Source organism: Bos javanicus, chromosome 29, assembly GCF_032452875.1.
Source record: "Bos javanicus breed banteng chromosome 29, ARS-OSU_banteng_1.0, whole genome shotgun sequence".
Classification (NCBI taxonomy): domain Eukaryota; kingdom Metazoa; phylum Chordata; class Mammalia; order Artiodactyla; family Bovidae; genus Bos; species Bos javanicus.
The window spans coordinates 37,574,889-37,597,213 of record NC_083896.1 but is presented as its reverse complement, the minus strand read 5'-3'; the positions used below and the strand labels follow the sequence as shown (position 1 = coordinate 37,597,213).

At 53.7% G+C, this 22,325-nt stretch overlaps 2 protein-coding genes across 2 annotated transcripts; one reads left to right on the top strand and one right to left on the bottom strand.

Moving 5' to 3' along the window:
• Positions 1-4,827: 4,827 nt before the first annotated feature.
• On the top strand, positions 4,828-13,658 carry PTGDR2 (prostaglandin D2 receptor 2). Its single transcript, XM_061406507.1, has 3 exons — positions 4,828-5,032; positions 8,458-8,552; positions 10,878-13,658. Exons 2-3 carry the CDS (start codon positions 8,546-8,548, stop codon positions 12,104-12,106), a joined length of 1,236 nt encoding a protein of 411 aa, XP_061262491.1. The 5' UTR covers positions 4,828-5,032; positions 8,458-8,545; the 3' UTR covers positions 12,107-13,658.
• On the bottom strand, positions 13,523-22,266 carry CCDC86 (coiled-coil domain containing 86). Its single transcript, XM_061406508.1, has 4 exons — positions 21,436-22,266; positions 16,390-16,519; positions 14,584-14,658; positions 13,523-14,405 (listed from the first exon to the last, which is right to left on the bottom strand). Exons 1-4 carry the CDS (start codon positions 22,173-22,175, stop codon positions 14,286-14,288), a joined length of 1,065 nt encoding a protein of 354 aa, XP_061262492.1. The 5' UTR covers positions 22,176-22,266; the 3' UTR covers positions 13,523-14,285.
• Positions 22,267-22,325: the final 59 nt, after the last annotated feature.

The window sequence follows — 22,325 nt, the reverse complement described above, 5'->3', positions numbered from 1 at the left end:
AAAAAGAGAGAGAGAGAAATATATGTTTGGTCTTTGTTCCCATCCTAGCAGAGCTCCTAAAACCCTTGGACTTTCCTTTAAGGAGAGAAAAACAAAGGTGTCTTTTGTTACGTTGATGAGGTTCCTTTTGGAAGGAACTTAGGGATGGAGGCTGGTACCAAGGGAGACATCCACATGGTTAGAGAGCTGGAACTTCCAATCACACATGCCTTCTCCCCACCCGCTGCGAGGAGAGAGGGGCGGGAGGCTGAGGTCCATCACCAAGAGCCAATGAGTCAATCAGTCCTGTCTGTGTAGTGAAACCACCCTAAAATCTTCAAAGGATGGTGTTCAGAGCTTTCAGGTTGGTGGGCACATAGAGATTTGGTGAGAGGCACCCAGACAGTCCCTCCCAAACACCTTACCCTGTTCATCTCTTCTATCTGGCTGTTTCTCTGAGCCCTTCTGACAAATTAATTGAATCCAACCAGGGAGTTGTTAGAACCTCAGATCAATAACCAGCTGACACCTGGACTTGGGATTGATGTCTGAAGTAGGTGGAGGGGATGGTCTTGTAGGACTGAGCCCTTGACTTATGGGATCTGATGTTATATCTCCACGGAGATAGTGTCAGACCTGAATTGCAGGACACCCAGCTAGTGTTGGGGCTTCCCTGGTGGCTCAGACAGTAAAGAATCTGCTTGCAATGCAGAAGACCTGGGTTCAACCCCTAGGTCAGGAAGATCCTCGGGAGAAAGGAAAGGCTACCCACTCCTGTATCCTTGCCTAGAGAATCCCATGGACAGAGGAGCCTGGTGGGTTACAGTCATGGGGTTGCAAGGAGTTGGACACGACGGAGTGACTAACACCTCAGCTGGTGTTGGGGGCTGGTGGGGAACCCACACATCCTCACAGGGACCAGAGCATGTATGAGAACCAGCAGGAAGAAGGTCACTTCACCTAGAAGCCCACAGACCATGGTCCCTGTTTTACAGGGAAGAACAAATGTGGCTCCACATAGGATCTGCTTCTTTTACTTTAACCTTTATATTCTGTTTCTTTGGCTACAAGTTAATCACTAAAGGGATATTGCCTGAGCTTAAATTATACATAACGGCCTAGCTAAAATACCTTTGTTTACCTTACAGGAAACATCATGACCAGGCCCAAGTGTGAATGGCTATAGGAAAAAAGAAATTAACACGTCCCCTCTGGAGTCTGACTGGAACCAGGAAATGTTTGACTTTTACCCCCTACCCAATCCACACACACACACACACACTTTTAGTATAAATGAAGACAGAATTCTGACTTGGGCAAGTTGATTCTTTGAGACACAAGGTCTACCATCTTCTCGGTCTCCTGGTTTTCTGAATAAAGTCTTGCCCCAACAACTCCTCTCTGGATTTATTGGCCTGTTTGGGGCGAGTAGTAACACCTATGGACCCTGTGGACTGCAGAGACGCTTCCCAAAGCTTGTGGAGCACGTTTAACAGCTGGAAGGCAGTCCTACTTCTCCTGCAGGCAACAATAAACCTCTGAGAGTCCAGTCATCTGTGAAGAGCTGGGTCCTAGTTGTAAGAAAGGCATGGTCTTTTCTATCAAAGGAGAAGTTATAAGAAATAAAGAAGTGATTCGTTCTCAGGATAGTTGAACAGAAAGGTATACAGCTGGCTTGTGAACAAGATTCCTAAAATGGTGGCTAGTTAATTCTTTGTTGTTTTCACTTCCTGATTCTCTTTCCTCATAAGAACATTTTGGCGGGCTAAGCTCACGGACTTTATCCTGGACCTGCACAAAGAATTAAAAAGGTGGAGAAAATAGTTACCAATCGTCCAATAAAAAGTTAGGCTGTATCTGGGAAACCTTGTAACTCTGTGGTCCTCAGCCTATGAGAAGGCAAGGGAGGGAAACTGCATTTTAGGGATAAAAACCGAGTGGACTTCCCACTGGGTGTCCTTGCTCTGTCCTTTGTCTGTAGCACACCCTTCTGCAGAAGTGAAGAGCTTTTTTTAACTTTCTTTAACCTTGCCGAGCCATTTTTGATTATTTTATTCCTGCAACACCATTTGAGAGCATTTCCAACACAGTGCTGGAGCAAGCATCTGCTTCTTATTTTTCTTCTTGTTTTATTTAATTATTTAGGCTGCACTGCATGGTATGTGGGATCTTAGTTCCCCCACCATGGATCGCATCTGTGACTCCTGCAGCGGAAGCACAGAGTCCTAATGACTGGACCACCAGGGAATTCCCTGGAGCATCTGCTTCTGAGTTCCAGCTCTTCTGCTCACTGGTTGAGCAGCCTTGGCTGGGCCACTCAACCTCTCTGTTTTCTCCTCTGGGAGTGAGGAAGATAATGGTCCTTACCTCAGGTTCAGAGGGTACTTGAGAGAATTAAACCAGCTAACACATGTAAAGTGCCTAGCCTGCTGAATGGCACATAGGAAGCACCTGGTAGATGTAGCTGATAGATACTACCTGAAATAGGTTGTGTAGTTGCTCCTCAACAAATATATCCACATCCTAACCCCTGAAACTGTGAATGTAAAGCTTGTTCGGAAAACAGGGCTTTGCAGATGTAGCTGAGTTCAGTTCAGTTCAGTTCAGTCTCTCAGTCGTGTCTGACTCTTTGCGACCCCATGAATTGCAGCACGCCAGTCCTCCCTGTCCATCACCAACTCCCAGAGTTCACTCAAACTCATGTCCATCGAGTCGGTGATGCCATCCAGCCATCTCATCCTCTGTCATCCCCTTCTCCTCCTGCCCCCAATCCCTCCCAGCATCAGGGTATTTTCCAATGAGTCAACTCTTCACATGAGGTGGCCAAAGTACTGGAGTTTCAGCTTTAGCATCATTCCTTCCAAAGAACACCCAGGACTGATCTCCTTTAGGATGGACTGGTTGGATCTCCTTGCAGTCCAAGGGACTCTCAACAGCACAGTCTTCTCCAACACCACAGTTCAAAAGCATCAATTCTTCAGCACTGAGCTTTCTTCACAGTCCAACTCTCACATCCATACATGACCACTGGAAAAACCATAGCCTTGACTAGACTGACCTTTGTTGGCAAAGTAATGTCTCTGCTTTTGAATATGCTATCTAGGTTGGTCATAACTTTCCTTCCAAGGAGTAAGCGTCTTTTAATTTCATGGCTGCAATCACCATCTGCAGTGATTTTGAAGCCCCCAAAAATAAAGTCTGACACTGTTTCCACTGTTTCCCCATCTATTTCCCATGAAGTGATGGGACCCAATGCCATGATTTTAGTTTTCTGAATGTTGAGCTTTAAGCCAACTTTTTCACTCTCCTCTTTCACTTTCATCAAGAGGCTTTTTAGTTCCTCTTCACTTTCTGCCATAAGGGTGGTAGCTGAGTTAAGGACCTCAAAACTACACCATTCTGGATTATCTGGGTGGGGCCTAAATTCATATATATATATATATATACATACATACATATATATACACACATAAAACATATACATATACATTTTTTGGTGAGGAGTAACTGGCATACACATGGGTCTGAGAAAGTTATTAGTTAATAATGCTGCCGAGTCCAAGCTCACTCTGCTCACTGCATGATGAACCAATGAATCTGAGAAATGAAGGGTTGAGGCAAGGAAGAGACTTAAATTGAGAGCTACCAGACTGAGAAGATAGCAGGCTAGCATCTCAAGGTAATCATCTTATTGGGGTCCGGATGCCAGGTTCTTTTATAGATTAGAGATTGGGGGCGTAGATAAGGAAGCAAAGTAAAAAGGCCACGAATCTTGCAGACATCTTCTAAAATGGCAAGCCTCAGGCAGGGGATGTGTTCATTTCTTTCTTTCTGCCATCTCCAGATGGACAGGGTTTTGAACAAATGCACTGAGACAGGCAGGCAGAGGGGCAGGATGCTCTGAGGCAGGCCATTCTGTATGATTATAATAACAAAAGCAACTAAAAGCAAATCAAAGAAACAGTTCCAACATGGAGTCAGAATTGGCTTCTTCTCTGCAACAATGATAACAGGAAGTGACTAGTCCCCAAGGTTGTACCCATGAGTAACAGTGGGTCCAGACGAGTCGCCATGAGGAGCTGGGGGGCTTTTTCAGGTCTAATCTCCGATACTAGAGATTCATTTTTTTGCACACATTCATTGAGACCCCTCCCACGTGTCAGGTCCTCTGCTTGGCTTTCGTGATGAGATAAAATACAAATCATCTCTGGTTCTTCAGTTGCTGATGAAGGTGATGAGCATAGGGAGCAGGCCTATGAAAGTTACTACGGAGGGCAAAGCTACAGTATATGAAGTAAGGCAAGAATGTAGGAGGTAGGGTCTGAGAGGCTCAGCCAGGGCTTCCCAGAGGAGGTAACCTCTGACCAGGGTTTTGAAGGATGAATAGGAGTTCACAAAGAGGCCAAGGGAGGAAATGGTATTATACAGCAGGTAGCAAACAGCATAAGCGAGGGCAGAGTAATAGTCTGATATGCACAGGGTGTGGCGAGGTGGTGCTAAATGCTGACTGATGTTAGGAAGTGATTAGGGAGAAGCAGAAATGAAGGTGGAGGTACAGGCAGGGCTAGGTCACCCAGGGGCTTACTGACCATGTGAGGAGCTAAGCCTCCACTGTGTATGATGATGGCATTGGGGAGCTCCACCCAGGCCTCCCGCAAGATGTCGGGGCGGGGGGGGGTCCTACTGTGCTGTGTGTGGTCAACTCCACGGCCTTCTGAGTATAGTGGGCTGGAGGGTTCTAGGGTAGGCCTCACCTGCTTCCTGTCATGCATCTCACTTCCTGTTTGATTACTTCTTTAAAGAGGTCAGAAAGGAACATGAAAACCTACTTCCTAAGGCAGGGCCAGAGGGAGAAAGTCTTTCTGGGCTGGGCCCCACGGCTGGGGGGCAGTTGGCCCATTCCCTTGACTGTACGTTAAATACACTTGATGCCGACAGCATCCTTTTGGGAGCCCAGAGACACTGATGGTCTCAGAAAAGGGCCCTGCAGGATAAGCGAGGGAGGGGGAAAGGTATTCCAGGCAGCAGGAACAGCATATGCAAAGGCACAGAGGTGAGCAGAGGGGATGGGGTAGCTGGGGACACTGGGAAGGGGGCAGGAATGGGTGGGTGCTGCACTGGATCCCAAGAGGACTTGAGGGTGGCCTTGGGAGTCTGGACTGTTTCCACAGTTGGCAGAGCCCCCGCAGAGCTCTGTTAGGCTCCAGCTTGTCTCCTCTAGGGCGGTACATGTGTTTCATGTGGAGACGGACCTGACTTTGGCTCTATCTGGCTCTGACATCAGGTTGTAAGCCACGGAGAAGGTTGTGCTTCAGGGACTAGGGTCTGTGGTCTGGAGGTGGCTGCATCTGTCTCTAGGTCCTGGGGGGTGGTGTCAGTGGACAGCCCCCTTCCTTCCAGTGCTACCAGGACCCTGCTGCTCCCGGCTTTGAGGGCACCAGATCCAAGGACCCAGAGCTCTCCATCCTAGCAGAACCAGCAGTGTCAGCATCTCCCGGGGAACTTGACACGAATGGAAACACCAAGGCAGCCCCCACAGACACGCTGGATCCAACACTCTGGGAAGACCCAGAAATCTGGGCTTCACAAGCCCCCCAGGAGGTTCGGACGCACATTGAACATGCGGTGGGCTGGTGTATCTGCCAAGTGAAGTGAAAGTCACTCAGTTGTGTCTGACTCTTTGAGATCCCATGGACTATACAGTCCATGGAATTCTCCAGGCCACAATATTGGAGTGGGTAGCCTATCCCTACTCTAGGGCATCTTCCCAACCCAGGCATCAAACCCACGTCTCCCACATTCGGATTCTTTACTTGAGCCACAAGGGAAGCCCAAGAATACTGGAGTGGGTAGCCTATCCCTTCTCCAGGGGATCTTCTCGACTTAGGAATCAAACCGGGGTCTCCTGCATTGCAGGAGGATTCTCTACCAGCTGAAAGCCCTGGTCATGTCACTCTCCTCTGGACTCTGGGCTCCACGAGGGCCCCTCTGCCAGTCTGGGTGTCCCCCTGCCTGCAGCAGTGGCCTGACACTGTGGAGGCCTCCACAGGGTTTTCTGATTGTGTCTTCTCCCGGGAGTGCCTGTCCTCTGCTCTCAGCCAGGGATCCCCTCTCAGAGCCTCCACCACTCATGAGACTCCTTCTGGTCAGTGCCTGGTGCTGAAACCCAGTGCTTGAAACTTCTGAAATCTGGAGAGGAGGCACATTCTCCCCATGCTCCCTGCCCCAACTCCATCCTGCCTAGGCAACCTCCAGATGGAGCCTGTGGGACTCACGCGGGAGGCCGGTTTCCACCATGGGAGCATAGCCGCAGGCCCCTCAGGAACAAATAGCCCTGCCTCCTTGTTTAGAAAATGCCTCAGGGCTCTGCTCATCTGGAGCACTGTCTTGTTTGTTTTAGTAACTTTTCATAAAATATCCATCCCCGGATGGTTGGGAAGCAAGTCACCACAGTGATTACGGGATTGGAAACGAGGGTTGGGGGAGGGAGGGTCAGAGTAGTGAGGGTTTCGGTCTGGAAAAGTCTTCAACTGGAGAGATGGGGGAAGGATCAGAGAAGCAAGGGTTTCAGGTGAGAAGCACCTTGGCAGGGCCGCCAGGAGAGGTTGTACAGGGTGTTCACAGCACAAGGGTATGTGCTGGTCGAGCGGATGAGGAAAGGCTGAGAGCCAGGAGGAGGGCAGGGTCCTGTCCCAAGCTTGATGCCCTGGAGCTAAAATGTGCCTTTAGGAGAAAAGGGGGGATTCTTTTTTGTGTGTGCTTCATGGCATGTAGGATCTTAGTTTCCTGACCAGGGATCGAACCCAGGACCCCTGCATTTCGAGCATGCAGTCCTAACCATTGGATCGCCAGGGAAGCCCCAAGAGGGAATTCTTTCTAAGCCCAAAGAGCAGTTTGTGCACCACTTGGGGGCAGGAACTGTGCAGGAGCATCTTTAAAAAAAAATTACTATTTTACTGCTGCGATGTTACTTGCCCAAGGTCACTGGCCACACTCTGCTGCCTGCGTGGCCTTAGAGGATGTCCGTGCTCAGCAGGTCAGGTGGTGGTGGGATGAAGATGAAGGTACTTTCCCCAAAGTGGAATGGAAGCACCGGCCGAGGGCTGTAGGCATTTGTCTTCAGAGGACAGGGTTCCTCTGTCACTAAGAGGAGAGGGGACATTGCCCTAGTGCTAGTCATTTGTTTAATCAAGGCTCTTACTAATCTCTATCTTGGATGAGAGTGAGCAAGTTTCCCCATCACATTCCTCACTCAGGAACTGCAGTCTCTCAGCAAATTTATCAAGTGCCAGGCCCTACAGTAAGCCTGTACCAAAAATGGAAGCGTTTTAGAGTCAATCCTGTGGCAGCGGGTGGGTTTCCGAGTTCTTAATGTGTTTGGGGTATTTCCTGGGTGCTAGATGCTGAGGTCACCCCATTCCAATACTCTTGCCCGGAAAATCCCATGGACGGAGGAGCCTGGAAGGCTGCAGTCCATGGGGTCGCTGAGGGTTGGACATGACTGAAGCGACTTAGTAGCAGCAGCAGCAGCAGATGCTGAGGTTGGAGAAAGAATCCTGACCTCAGGAAGCTTGGTCAGCAAAAGGAGGTCAATCATTTCATCCGTGGGGTCTGAGCCCAGACCTTTTTATTATTATTTTGGCCTCCCCCGCATGGCTTGTGGGGTTTTTAGTTTCCTGACCAGGGATTGAATCTGGGCCCTTGGCAGTGAGAACTGGACCATTAGGGAATTCCCAGTCCATTTGAAATAAAAGCTGTATTGCTCTTGCCCAACAGTCTATACCCATTTTTCTTCCAAAGGGAAGAAACCTGGTTTCTATGAGCACCTACTGTGTGCTGGCTCCGTTGTGAATGAGGGCACCTGGTCAGCCTGGGAGGTGACACTGTCACTTTTGGTCACAGATGGCCAAGCAGGGGCAGGCAAGGGGAAGTGGCTTACCTCCTGGCTAGGACTGTGGGCAGCCTGGACAGCCAGACCCATGCTCTTACCACAGCCCCACCCTGCCTTCCTGGCCATAGAGCCCTCGGGGCCACTTCCCAGACTGCCCCTACCCCTGGCCCCTGCGCTGCCTGCACACATGGCGGGAGCCACATGAGTTTCTTTCCTGAGGGTGATGGGGTCAGGGGACCCCATCAGGGAGGGCAGTCCAGAATAGGACAGATGGACAAAGCACTCTCAAGCACTTCTCCTAAACACCTGCCACTCTCAAAATGAACACAGGCTCACATTTTCTGCCCTGCACCTATTTCTCCATGTGCACTTACACTTGACCCTGGGCTTTTGCAAAATCGCCTTTGTAAAGAGAGACAGGAAGAGCTGGGCTGCTGGCAGTTACGTCCAGTCCCCATCAATGGAGATGAATGTTACTTGAACACCAGTGTAATAGCTCACTCTCTAGCTGTCTCCGCCTCCCCCCGCACCCCTCCCCTAAATATACACGCACTGACTCTGGGGCTAACAGCTATTTCCTCCCTCAGCCTCCCTCCCCTCTCTCTGCCTGCCCGCTGCCTCCTGTCTGCCTCGAGGAGCTGACTGCCTCTGGGGCTGGAATCCTGTGTGCCCTCTATGCCAGGTAAGGAGACGGTGGCTCTGGGGCTGGGCAGCCTCAGTGCATTCTCTGGACCCAGGAGAGAGGGCATAGTTTTATCAGGGGAGAGGACTGTTACCAGCTAGGATGGCAGAGAGTAGGGTTTACTGAAGACTGGAGGGGACTTACTGCTCTGAGGAGGGAAGGACCACAGTTCCTTAGGTAATTACTAGACAGCAGTCACAGTGATAGACCATTAAAGCTTCTTTTTCAAGACTCAGGAGTCATCTGGGTGGAAGGATTCCAAGAGCGGGTCCTAAGGTAACGGACCCCAAATTCACCCAGCCAGGAAGTCAAGGAGCTGGGATTCAAAGCCAGGTCTCTGACACCAAAAACCTAGTGTTCTCTGCCCCCAGCCCTCTGTCAAAACAGGACCCTTGCTGCTAGGCTTCCTGAGAATCCTGGGAGGCTGGGGGCCAGACTCTGTCAGCCAGAAGGTCCATTCTGGCTCAGACCCCAGGGAACAGCAGGACATGCTTTTGCAGCATCCTCAGGGGACTTAGACGGGGCTAAAGGGAACGTTTCAGCACAGGGAGGGGCTGGCATGTGTGTGTTTGCTGGGAGTGGAGTTCCTGCAGCCCCCCTTTCCTGGCAGCTGAGGGACACTGGGTAAGATATTTGCTCCTCTGAACCTCTGTTTCCTCTTCTGAAAAATGGGGTCTCACTGGGTCATTGTGAGTGTAACTGCTCTGCAGACTCTAGAACTTGGGAAATTCTAGCGTTCTAGGGAGCAACAGCTCCCCTCCTCATACCTGCAGGTCCCCAGCTCCAGGTGCCTCACCTGTCAAGGAAATTCTAGTTTGACATCCTGGGCCCTCATCCTATGAAGGACCGTGGTCCCTAGAGAAGGGTGTGGACTTTCTTATCCTGGCCCAAAGTGTCTCCTGTGGAAAGATGGATAGTGAAGACCACCCCCCTCCCCCGACCCCGCCTTGCTTTTCCTTCTTTCCCTCCATCACCTCATGCTTAGAGCTCAGAGGCAGAGGAAAGAGAACAGACTGAGTGCTAAACTCTTGTTTCTCCTCCTGCCTGTGTTATTTGGGAAATTTTGGGCAAGTGATGCAAACACTTGGGTCTCAGTTTCCTCATCTGCAAAAATGGGATGGAGAGAAGTACCAGCCTCTTTCTTCTAGAGCCATGAGCAGGAGAACACTTACATAAAGGACCTACCACGGCTCCTAGCATGTTGTGGGGGCCCAGGACGATCCAACTTCCTGCCCCCTGCTACCCTGCTGACCTCCTGCAGGCAGCCTCCAAACCCAATCTCTCTGCCCTCACTGATCTCCACTGGCTCCACTTTGGGTGGTCCTGGATTCTTGATGAGGCTGTGGATCTGCACTTCTGGGATGTCTGCACATCTGGCCAGAGGCTGGCTTCTCCAGCACTTACCTAAGTAGTTGCTCAATAAAGAGCTGTTGAATGAGTATGTAAGTGAGTGAATAAATGAATGAATCAGGCTGGGTTTCCTGGAACTGGCAGAGTATTTGTGGCCGCCCCTGGGCAGGGGAGAGGTCTTTTGGCCCTACTGGGCCTCCAGAGCCCAAATCTGGTAGTTCCTCCTGCCCAGCTCTCTCCCTGCTCTTATCTTATTTCCTCTTCAACTATCAAAGGGGGGGTTGCTTCCACTGTTTGCAGCCACACACCCAACCAGCCACCACTGTAGGAGTGAAGGGCAGGAAGATCTGCAGGGAGGCAAGGTCTGGGGGGTGCTAGGGGTGGGTGAAGGGAAGGCACCCCTTAAAGGCACAGACTCCTTCCCTTCCTGTCCCCCAGCCCAGTTGAATCCTCCTGCCCTTTAGGGGAGCCTAACTCATGCCCCAGTGCTCTGGGGATTGGGAAAAGTGAGTCCCACCTGGCCTGACCTTGGTACCTATTTCTCCAATTGATCTTAGATTATCTACTTAATCACGCCATTGATATAGTGCTTACTTTGTGCTTACTCTTGCTTGAAATGCCTATAATGGTTGTTGTTTAGTCGCTAAGTCGTGTCCAACTCTTTTGCAACCCCATGGACTGTAGCCAACCAGGCTCCTCTGTCCATGGGATTTCCCAGGCAAGAATACTGGAGCGGGTTGCCATTTGCTTCTCCAGGGAATCTTCCCAGCCCAGGGATTGAAACCATGTCTCCCATGGGTAGGTGGGTTCTTTACCACTGAGCCACCAGGGCAGCCCCTGAAATGCTTGTATACTTATTAATTCATTTAATTCTCCCAACAACCCTATAACCTAGACACAGTCCCATATCCTGGCCAGGGTCCCCCGTTGCCCAGAACTGCCCCCCACCACAGCGCCTCTTCCTCTCTGCCACAGAGCCCACCATGTTGGCCAATGTCACGACGAAGCCGCTCTGTCCCCTCCTGGAGCAGATGAGCCGCCTCCAAAGCCACAGCAACTCCAGCATCCGCTACATGGACCACGTGTCGGTGCTGCTGCATGGGCTGGCCTCGCTGCTGGGCCTGGTGGAGAACGGACTCATTCTCTTCGTGGTGGGCTGCCGCATGCGCCAGACCGTGGTCACCACCTGGGTGCTGCACCTGGCCCTGTCCGACCTGCTGGCTACAGCCTCCCTGCCCTTCTTCACCTACTTCCTGGCCGTGGGCCACTCCTGGAAGCTGGGCACCACCTTCTGCAAGCTACACTCCTCCATCTTCTTCCTCAACATGTTTGCCAGCGGCTTCCTACTCAGCGCCATCAGCCTGGACCGCTGCCTGCAGGTGGTACGGCCCGTGTGGGCGCAGAACCACCGCACGGTGGCCGCGGCCCACAAGGTCTGCCTGGCGCTCTGGGTCCTGGCCGTGATCAACACTGTGCCCTACTTCGTATTCCGGGACACCATCCCGCGGCTGGACGGGCGCATCATGTGTTACTACAACGTGCTGCTCCTCAGCCCTGGGCCGGACCGCAATGCCACGTGCGACTCACGCCAGACGGCCCTGGCCGTCAGCAAGTTCCTGCTGGCCTTCGCCGTGCCGCTGGCCATCATCGCCTCGAGCCACTTGGCTGTGAGCGCACAGTTGCGCCACCGCGGCCGCCGGCGGTCCAGCCGCTTCGTACGCTTGGTGGCGGCCGTGGTGGCGGCCTTCGCGCTCTGCTGGGGCCCCTACCACGTGTTCAGCGTGATGGAGGCTCGGGCGCACGCGAACCCTTCGCTGCGGCCGCTCGTGTGGCGCGGGCTGCCCTTCGTCACCAGCCTGGCCTTCATCAACAGCGTGATCAACCCGCTGCTCTACGTGCTCACCTGCCCCGACGTGCTGCGCAAGCTGCGGCGCTCGCTGCGGAGCGTGCTGGAGAGCGTGCTGGTGGACGACAGCGACCTGGCCGCCGGGGGCAGTAACCGCCGCCGCCGCCGCGCCTCCTCCACCAACGCCTCGGCTTCCTCCATCTCCGAGAGCAGCGGCCACCGCCTGCACGCGCTCTGGCCCGCGCGCCTGCTCAACTGGCTCCGGGGCGCCCCCGCGGCGCCCCCGCAGAGGGACCGCACCCCATCCCAGGACGAGCGGGGCCCCCTGAACCGGGCGCTGAGCACCACCTCGGGGTAGGAGGCGCGGACCCGAATCGCCCGGCTCAGAACCATTCCATTCTCCCCGGGGAGGAAGGGGCTGGGAACGATAACGCGTAGTAGCTTCCCCAGGGCCCGGACGTCCAAATGTAGATACCCCGACTCTTAGTCTAAGGGAGGCTAAGGAATCTATCTGCGTGTTAAAGCCCCCCATGTGACTCAGCGAATTCTCTTCAGAAAAGAAGTGAGTTAAAGCAGTGCTTCTCAAACATTATTGCGCGGGAGTTATCCAGGGATTCTGTCTTGATTGAGCTGGCCCGGCCGAGGGCGCGGCGGGGCTGGGGAGAGGGGCGGGACTGAAATTCCGTTTCCAACAAGTTCCCAAGAGTAATGCAAGGCTAAAACCCTAAGACGTCTCAAGCTAGGGTAGTGGATACACAGGACGCATCTCCCTGGAGCTATTTTAGCTGGTGATGGGTGAGGTCGAGTTTTACATTAAACCAGTCATGTAGTTTTGGAGCAGAAAGTGAGGGGAAGGGTTTGGGAAGTGCTGTTTGGGGCTAACCTTTTCAACTGTGGTCGTTTAGGTGTCATTTACTGACCTATATAGGCTTTATCTCAGTCTGGGGAAGAGGGTCAAGTTCTATTAGCCACACTTTTTATTGATACCATGTGCAAATTACAGTGCAGGAAGGTTAAATAACCTGCCCAACACAGAGGATCTGCATACTAACCATTGGCATTTACCTGTTCAATTACTATTAGTATGTGAAAGAGCCCCCCTACCCCCCACCCCATATCCAAGGTCCTTAAGATAGTAGCTGCGTGGGAGCCCCCAACTCTGTCTGCCCCAGCACTGCCCAAAATAGCAAAAGCAAGGGGTGCTATGGTCAAATGTTCGGGAAACCTGGGCTAGTTAAAGTACAGTGAGTATCTGTACTGAGGTCTGTAGTGTTTGAATGTGCCTGGCAACCTCTGAGACCACAGCCCTTTTTCTGAGCTCACCTGACGTATGTGTCGGCCTTCAGTTCCGTGGGATGCCCTCCAGGCAATGCTGGTAACCCCCAGATCTGTGCGTCCCTCTCCTCCTGACCTCACAGGGGCTGCAGCTCTGACCCTCAGTTGGCAGGTGCGAGGGGTAACTTACTGCAGCACCTCCACTATCCTGTCTGTTTGGCTCAGCATCCCAGGCCTGGTGCATTTGGTGCAGTACACGTCTGGCTGATGGAATACCCATGGAAGAGCCGGGTGAGAAACTTCTGGGACATGGTTCAGGGCTCCCTGTACTACCACCTGCAGCGGGGCTCCCAGTGTTGACTCATTTGTTCCCATGCTAGGCAAACGGAACAGTTGATGGACAGCTGACTAAACAGACATCCCATCCTGATGCCTCACCCATGTTCCCTCCTTCCTGCTCCCTTGCTTCACTCAGCACTTGGCACCATCTGACACACGATACACTTTAGTTGTTTATTATGTTTTATCCATCAGAATGAAAGCTCCTTGAAGGCAGGGACTTCTGTCTGTATTCCCTGCCACCTAGAATTGTGCTGGTACACAGCAAATGTTCAATAAAGATTTTTTGCTAGAGACTGGATGGCATGAATTAATCAGATTTCTGGGGGCTTCTGCAGAGTCTGAGACAGGAAAGGGGGAGATAGAGAGAGACTGCCCCCCTCCCCCGCCCCGCCCGCAAAACACCTCCCTCACAACAACCTTAACTGTTGCAAAGTGTGGTGGAGTTTGATTTAGTCTCCTGGGTGACAGGGTCAGTGGGCTGCAGAGGGATCCAAAACAGCCTTTGGAAAGGTTCAGCGGGGAGCTAGATTCCTGACTTCCGGTCTCCTGGCCTGGGTTGGACCCAAGACCCTGAGACAGAGCCCACACATACTGGGGAGTCACCCTCCAGTCTTCAGCTCCTTGAGGAAGCAGAAATTACTCAGTTTGAAGGCACTTGGAGAGAAGAGGGCAGTGGTCGGGAGTAGGGGGGAGGAGAGGGCTGACCCTTTTCCGTCTTCCAGTCTCTGTTCCAGGCTCCGTCTGCCCCACAGAGACCTGCCCGATGGCCCTTGAAGGCTCAGAGCCCCGGCTTGGGTGGAGCCCCTGTTTGGGAGCCACGGAGCCAGAGTGCTGGGTCAGGGGAGGTGTGTGGCCAGTGGCCCAGGGGCTGCCGTGTGTGACACGGTGGTTGGCCACCTAAGGCCTTGGCTGTCCTGAGCTCAGACCTTGGTGGCCGGCCGCTGTGGCGGCTGCTTCTGCAGCTGGGCCAGAGTGTCCCGCTTCTCGATGGATCGCAGCTGCTGCTTCTTCGCCCGCTTGAGCTTGGCGGGGTTTCGGATCTGGGAATGGTTGAGGGGAGGGCATCAGTGTGGCTGGGCTCTCCACCCCATTCCCTGAGGAAAGGGAGGTCACCGTGGGGGCCTGGGATCGTGGCACGAATGGGGGGCCGTGGGGGAGGGGCGCCAGGGTGTCTGGAACCTGACATCCAGCCAATCCCCCAGGCAGGGCAACACTCACCACTTGGACGATCTCCGCCTTCCGCTCGTTCTCCAGGCGGCGTCTCAGGTTCTCGGCACGGCGTTTCTTCTTCTCCTGGACACAAAGGGGAAAGAAGTATGTATGGGTCTGGGTGCTGAGGCGACCTGGTCTCAGAGGCAGTGAGAGCTGAGAGAATTCCCAGGGAGGAGGGCCAAAGGGCCACTTATCCCAGCTCCCGGTTGCTCCTGGTGCTGTGGGGGTGGAGAGCCAGCGAGGAAACTGTCCCTGTGCCCGTGGGACCACCCCCCAGAGGCCTGCTATAGCAGGAAGTTCCTGACTCCACCTGAGAAAGTGGGCACCCGATCAGGTGTAAGACATGGGTGGTACCCCACCTGAAAACTCGGGCTCACGTGGACAGTGGTCCTTTGCACCATGCCCCTCATCAACTGCCCCCTGGGGAGAAGGGATCACCGGCCCTTCCCCTCATTTCTATCCTCTCAGTGTCCCCCTCCTCCTTGAAGTCCACAAGCCCCTAGAATGCAAGGGCAAAGGTGAGGGCCGGCTTCCCCAGGGTCACCCCAGTGCAGGGCTAGGAAGGGCGAAGGCTACAGAGAAGAGACCCCAGAGCAATCTGGGTCAGTCTGAGTCCTGACTCTGCTGCTTCCTAAATGGGTGACTTTGGCCAAGTGGTTTAAGCTCTGGGTCTCTACCTCCTATCTTTAAAGTGAAGATGTGATTACATAAGATTGCTTTGAGGACTAAATGAACGAATACATACACAGGGCTTGGAACAGTACCGGCCCACTGGGGACACTTAGAAGGTGAATCTAGATGGAGTCTTCCTCCGGAATGGCTACGCTGACTACTGTCCCTGGTAGTCAGGGGCAGGGATGGCAGCCTCAAGGCTGTGTGTGGTCAGGGGCCTCTTTAGGCTTTGGCAACTCAAGGTAGAAGGGGTGGCCTGAGCCCGTGGGGAGAAAGGAGAAGTGACACTTGAGCTCCCCAGAGGCTGGGGAAGGTCTGGGCTGGGGGCTGGGCAGGGGCACCTCTGAAGAGGACAGTGACAAGGTTCTGTCTTGCCCAAGAGGGAGCCAGGGCCGCACAGGAAGTGAGATAAGGCCCCAGTACAAGGCGGCAGCCACACCACCTGCAGGGTCTCTGCCACAGGAGCTGAGCTGGGGCGACTCAAGGCGGGGGACAGATGACTGAGTGACTGGCCCACCTCTCCCCTTGAGGGCGGGCAGGGCCCACAAGCTGGGGACGAGGTGTCTGCCTCTCTGGGGGCCCCTGGGACCCCCGGGTGAGTGAGGTCCCACTGACCACTCTGCTCCTGGTAAACCAACACCAGCACCCCCTCTCTCTGGGTGCTGCCTGCTGGTGCTTCCTGGAGACTAAAGAGGTTGGGTGTGAACCTCTAACGGGATATTTGTGGCCTTGGGTTGGGCATCAGGGAGGAGCTGGAGGATTCTGCAGGCAGCCTTCTCTGCTGATGTGTGGGAGCTGTGTCTCAGAGGACACTGGCAACAACACCCAGGATAAAGCCTCCGATTCGTCAGCCCTTCCCATCAGAGCAGGTCCAGGGCAGGGACCCCCGAGCCCATCTCACTGAATGCTCTGATCACCAGTGAGGGCCCAGGGGGCTTCATCCTGGGCCTCCTCCCATCCCTGGGGCTCACATAAGCCTCCTGGCTAAATGTGATGTTCCCCTGGGCTTCCGGACTGCGCTCCTGCTTCTGGCCCAGCTCCCTGTCTTCCCAAGGTCTCTGGGTTAGAGGACAGTTCCTCTCCCCACCTGCTCCTGTTATGGCCAACACCCGCTCAGCCCCCGCCCAGCCCGCCCCTCACCTGCCGGCGCCGCTCCTTCTCCTCCTCCAGGTGCCGGGCAAAGTCCTTGGCCAGCTTCCTCTCCTGCCGGTCCTTCATCTTCCGCTGCCAGGATGTGCGCAGGGGCTTGTCCTGAACCATCTGGGAAAACCTGGACGGGGGAGCGGGCATTCAAGGAGCCGGTGCAATACCTGCTTCCCTCCCTCCTCTCGGCTCTGGGCCTTCTTCCCCAGAACCCAGTCAGAATCACCTCCCCACCTGCCAGCTTCCCGGGCAGTTGACCGTCCGGGCCTGAGGCAGGAAAGGGCCCCCAGTCACACCCAAGGCCATTTCTGAAGCCCTGGTTATGTGCCTGAGGTGGGTACTCTCATTCTCTCCACTTTACAGAGGTGCTGACCAAGGCTCAGAGAGGTTAAATAATTGCTCCAGGTCATCCTGCTCCTGAGGAGCAGTCTGTGATCAAGAGTCCAGGCCAAACGGCCTCTGCTACCAAGCTCCACTGCTCTGGCCAAGCACAGGGGGCCTGAGTGTGGACGCTTCTGGAGCAGGGTTCACTCCCTACCGGGGTGCCCGTTTCATCTCAGAACATGTGAATGGTCACGGTCCCTTGCAGTGATTCAGAGTCTCTCTTCCCAGCAGGGGCAATGTGAACACAGAGTGGGAGCTAGGCAACATCAGGGAAGTCTGGATATTCTAGAGAGTGACAGTGACAAGGTCACAGGAGGAGTGAGATCACCTCTGTAAGAACACCACCAGGATCTAGGGGTTGGATGACCTATGTAGGATGTGCTGTAAAATCTTCCAGGAAAAAGGAAAAACACTTTGAGGAGCAAGAAGGAACAAGGAACAAAACCAGGAAAATGCTGAGGGCTGCCTAGACTGGTGATGTGGGCCTGGGGGTTTCTGCAACCATGCCCCTCCCCTTTCTTTTTTCCTGAAGGATTTGAAACCTTGGGTGCAGGTGTCCCACGGGCCTTCTTTCCTTCTCAGCAGATCCTTTCGTAGTGGCCTTTCCACCTCCCTCAATAATTTCTTGACTTTCCAGAGCTCCTGTTTATCTGCATCCACTATATCACAGCCCAAGTGGTCACAGTAAGCAGGGCTCTGAAGGCTGCAGTGGGCACCGCGCACAGGCCCCACTCCCAGCCCCAGGGAAGGCTCAATACTGCTCTTCCAGTTCATCTCTCCCCCTGCCTGCTCCCTAGGAGTCCGGCACATACAGCCTGGACCCTGACCCCAGGCCTGTCCATCCTCAGCCTGCTTCCTCCCTCCCCAGTTCTGCCTGCCCCACCCCAGCCCACCCCCTACTGCTCCTTGTCGCCCTCACCAAGGGCCTGCTGCATGGACTTTCTCCCTGCCCTTACTGCCGGGCATCTCAGACTGGGGCACCAGGCCCCCGAAGGGACAAGGCAGAAGGGAGCCGGACACACGGAGCCTCAGGCAGGACTTGTGCTGCATCCCCCTGGGGCAGCGGTCAGGCAGACCCTTCTGTAGTGGTGGAGACGCCCTTTATCTATGCTGGCCAATCAGGAAGCGTTGAGTCACACTGGCTGCTGAGCTTTTGAAAGGTGGCTGGTGACCAGGAAACTGAATTTTGAACTTGAATTGTATGCTATTTAAATTTAAACAGCCATAGGTGACTGATAGCTAAGACACTGAGGCAGTGCAGTCTCAGAGCACTGCTTTTACCTGGAGGTTGAAGGAAGGCAGGTGTGGATCCACCACTTACTACCTGTGTGACAGTGGGCCAGGTAGCCTCTCTGAGTCTGTGTTACCTGGAGACGAGGGTCATTGCCATTGCAAAGGGTGGTGGGAGGGTTAGTGGCTCTCGGCCCAAGAAACACTTAGCCCAGTGCTTTGCACACAGTAGGTGCTCAATGAATCCACCTTTTAGAGATGGGAGCTGGCTCACTCCGGGAAGACTGGGCAGAAGGGGGCATTGGGCCTGGACATGGGAGGTGGGCCTTCCCAGCCTTGGCTGCCTCCCTCGAACCCCCCCACCCCCACCCCCCCGCAGCTGTAGCAGGTGCTGGCCTCCCCACCGCCCCCCCACCCACCTTATGGTCTTGGGGCTCACTCACCAACCGCCAGAGCTGCTTCCTCAAAGATCCCAAACACCCATTCCACCACCCTTCTGGCCCTTATCCACAGGTCTGGTGCAGCTTCTGAAGGTGCTTTAATTCTACCACAGCAGTCCTTTCTGGTCTCCCTGCTCTCGACCCTGCCCTCGGAACAGTCTGTCCTCCACAGGTCACACCGGTCCTCCCAGAGGTCAGATTGCATCACTCTTTTGCTCAATACTTCCCATGGCTCCATTGCGCACTTGGGTCCCTACAAGGACCCGCGTGACCTCGCCCCGTGACCCTCTGACCACTCTCCTCCTACGGCACCCCTACTGCCCACTGATGAGGCCTCTGGACTCTCTCTCAAACACGGGAGCACAGGCTTGCTTCTGGACTTCCTGTTCCCCTTGCATGGATACTCTTTTCCGATATGTTCATTCAAGCCTCTGCTCACATCCCTGGGGCAGTGAAGTTATCTCCGATCACTGTGACAACGGCCCACACTCTCCGCTCTTTTACTTGTTACTGACATACTATGTGTTGGTTACCCGTTTCTCACAACCAGAATGTTTTGTTTACAGCCACGCTTACCCCCAGACCCTAGCTCGATGCAATGTAAATTGGTTACATGAATGAACTACCTTTTGTTTTCATTCATCTACTTGTTCAACTCAGTGTCTAGCATGTGCTGGGCTCAGCCATTAGAGGTAAATCCCCACTTTCTTGAGGCCTCTGGTCTAGAGGGGAAGCTGGCAGCCCACAAGAATCACACAACTAAACAAGCATTTGTGCAAGTTGTGGTGGTAACAAAAGAGAAGTACAATGACAACACATAGCTTGAGGACTTGACCCTTGTTGGGTTGGAAAAAGAGGGCTTTTCCCAGGGAGCGATGTTTAAGCTGAGCCCTGAGAGATGAGCAGGGATTGGCCAGGGGGACAGCCTTTCAGTAGAAGAACAGTATGTGCAAAGGTCCTGAGCTGGGAGGGAGCATCACCCACAGGGGCACACGGAGGGGAGGTCAGCGTGAGAGATGCTCAGTGATGGCGGAGGAGAGGGAGAAGTCTGGAGCACGTCTCCAGGCAAACGACAGGAAATCAGGAAGGGTTTCATGCAGTGAGCTGGGACAAAATATTCTGTTTCTCTCGCTTCTTGGTATCCTCTGCTGAGCCCGTTCGTGGGAGCAGGCAGCCCCCTCTTGCTCAGCGAGCTCATCTCCCCCCTCCACCTCCCAAGTACCAGGCTCCGACACTCAACTTGCTCATCACCCTTTTCCCGCCAGAACCAGCCTCTTCATCTGGTCCTGCCTGGCCATCAGTGGCCCCAGCATTCTCTGGGACCTGCTGGCATTGATGTGGAGGGGCAGTGCCACCACCCACTTCTCCAAATCCAACAGTCCAAAGTCTCTGATTGGTGACTTGTAGGAAATCACTCCCTGTTTTAGATTCTTCTCCATTTAATGCGGGAGGGGAATAATTCCCACTGCCTTGGGCTTCAGGGGATTCAGCAATATGACATCTGCAAAAGGCCTAGCACACAAAGCATGATATACAGTCAATTCTTAGTAAGTTTCTGCTTCTTCCTTAAAATCACTGCCTTCCCCCTGGTCCCTCACTGTCACAAGTTCCTGCCTGCCAAGTGATTTTAAGTCTTGTCTGACTCTTGTGTGACTCCATGGACTGTAGCCCGCCAGGCTCCTCTGTCCATGGGATTTCCCAGGACCTCTCCTTACTGGCAACCTAAACACTTCCTTAATCAGCTGAGCCTCTTTGTTCGTTCATTCAACAAGCATTTAACTGAGTACTCACTGCCTGTAGCACAGAAAGACATGACCTCATGCCTACCCTTTAGAAGGGATAGTCAGGGAAGTTAGGGATTGACATGTACACACTGCTGTATTTAAAATGGACAGCCCCAAGGACCTATTGTATAGCACAGGGAACTCTGCTCAATATTACGTCACAACCTAAATGGGGAAAGAATTTGAAAAAGAATGGATACAGGTATATGTATAACTCAATGACTTTGCTGTACACCTGAGACTAACACAACATTGTTAATCAACTATACTCCAATAAAAAATTAAAAGAAAAAAGAAGGTTGCAATCCAGTGCAAGGGGGATCTACAGAGCATAGGTAAAAGGCTTTCATGCAGACTTCGGAGTCAGATCTGTGTTCAGGTCCTGCCTCTACCACTCATTTAGCCTCCCTGAGCCAAGAGGTCCTCACATGGAAAATGAGGATAATCTTAATGCCTGCTGTTTTCAGAGAGCTGATGGGCAGATTAAATGCCAAGATGCATGCTGGTCCCTGTTTGAAAGACCCTTCCCCTGGACAATAGGTACTAGAATGCTTAGTAGCATCCTTTATGCTGCTGCTGCTGCTAAGTTGCTTCAGTCGTGTCCGACTCTGTGCGACCCCATAGACGGCAGCCCACCAGGCGCCGCCGTCCCTGGGATTCTCTAGGCAAGATCACTGGAGTGGGTTGCCATTTCCTTCTCCAATGCATGAAACTGGAAAGTGAAAGTGAAGTCGCTCAGTCGTGTCCGACCCTCAGCAACCCCATGGACTGCAGCCCACCAGGCTCCTCCATCCATGGGGTTTTCCAGGCAAGAGTACTGGAGTGGGGTGCCATCGCCTTCTCTGAGCATCCTTTATACTAGGTGCTTATTAACGCCTTTATTAAAAAGGCAAATAACTGTAATGGATGTTGGTCCATGAAGACCTCCCTTGCTGGTATACATGCTTCTGCCCCATTATTAGAGAAGGCGGAGACAAGGATAAAATTGTGTTGAATGAACACAGACAGGAGAGTGCTATCCAGGGGTCCTTTGAGGGCACCCCTGCCTGAGATCTCAGGGCATTTTACCACATTCGGGTTATAATGACCTGTTTGTGTGACTTCCCACTGATGTGAGCTCTCTTTTACCCATGGCCTATCTCCAGACTGCACCCAGGCCCCAGTCACACAAAACCCCAATGCTGCCCTGTTGTCTCCCACTTCACCTCTTCTTTGAGCGGTCCTTCCACACCCGCCCAGACTTGGGCTTCCCCTTCGGGATTACAGGAATCTCCTCCTTCGGCTTCTTGGACGCTGGGGCCTGGGCCGAAGAACCTTCTCGCTTCTTTGGCGCGGGGCCTTCTCTCGCCGGCTCCCCAGCTGCAGGTGGCTTGCTCGGTTCATGCTGATCCCGTGGGGAGCCGGGCGACCGCGGTGTCAGCTCCTGCAGTGGTTTCGAGGGCTCGGGACCCGGTGCTTTCTGACCGGGGAAAGGCTCTAGTGAACCTGAGTCCTGCTGCAACTGATGTCGAGGGCATCCCGGGGTCGGCTCCTCCTTACTCTTGGGCAACTCCGAGTCCGCTTCTCCTTGGTTCTGGGAGAACTTTGGTGACTCCTCACTTGGCTTTGGCTGAAGTAGGTGGGATTCAGGACTCGATTCCGGCTGATTTTGGGGAAAATTCAGGGCTGGATCTCGGTGACCTTCGGGGGACCCTGAGTCCAGCTCTGGCTGCTTTCGAGGGGACCCCAAGGCTGGCCCGTTCGGCAGACTGGGTGATCCTGGGCTTGTCTCCGGCTGACGACTAGGAGATCCCAGGCCCGGTGGAGACCTAGGCTCCCCCGTTTCTTTTGGGTTCGACTCGAACTCCACAAGGGCCCGTCTCACCCGCAAAACTGAGGTAGGGTTCTCCGGAGATTCGGGCTTTAGGCCTTCCAGCCGCCGGCTGCGTCTCAGCGGCGTATCCATGGCTCCAGGACCAACTCCGAGCCCACGTGCAGCCTCCGGGACTACCGGCGCCGTCCTATGACGTCAGAAGTCGCCACGTCTGTGCCTGGCAAGAGAGGCTATTGCCGCAAAGGCCATGTTGGTGATGGGCGAAGAGGAGTGGCTGGAGTC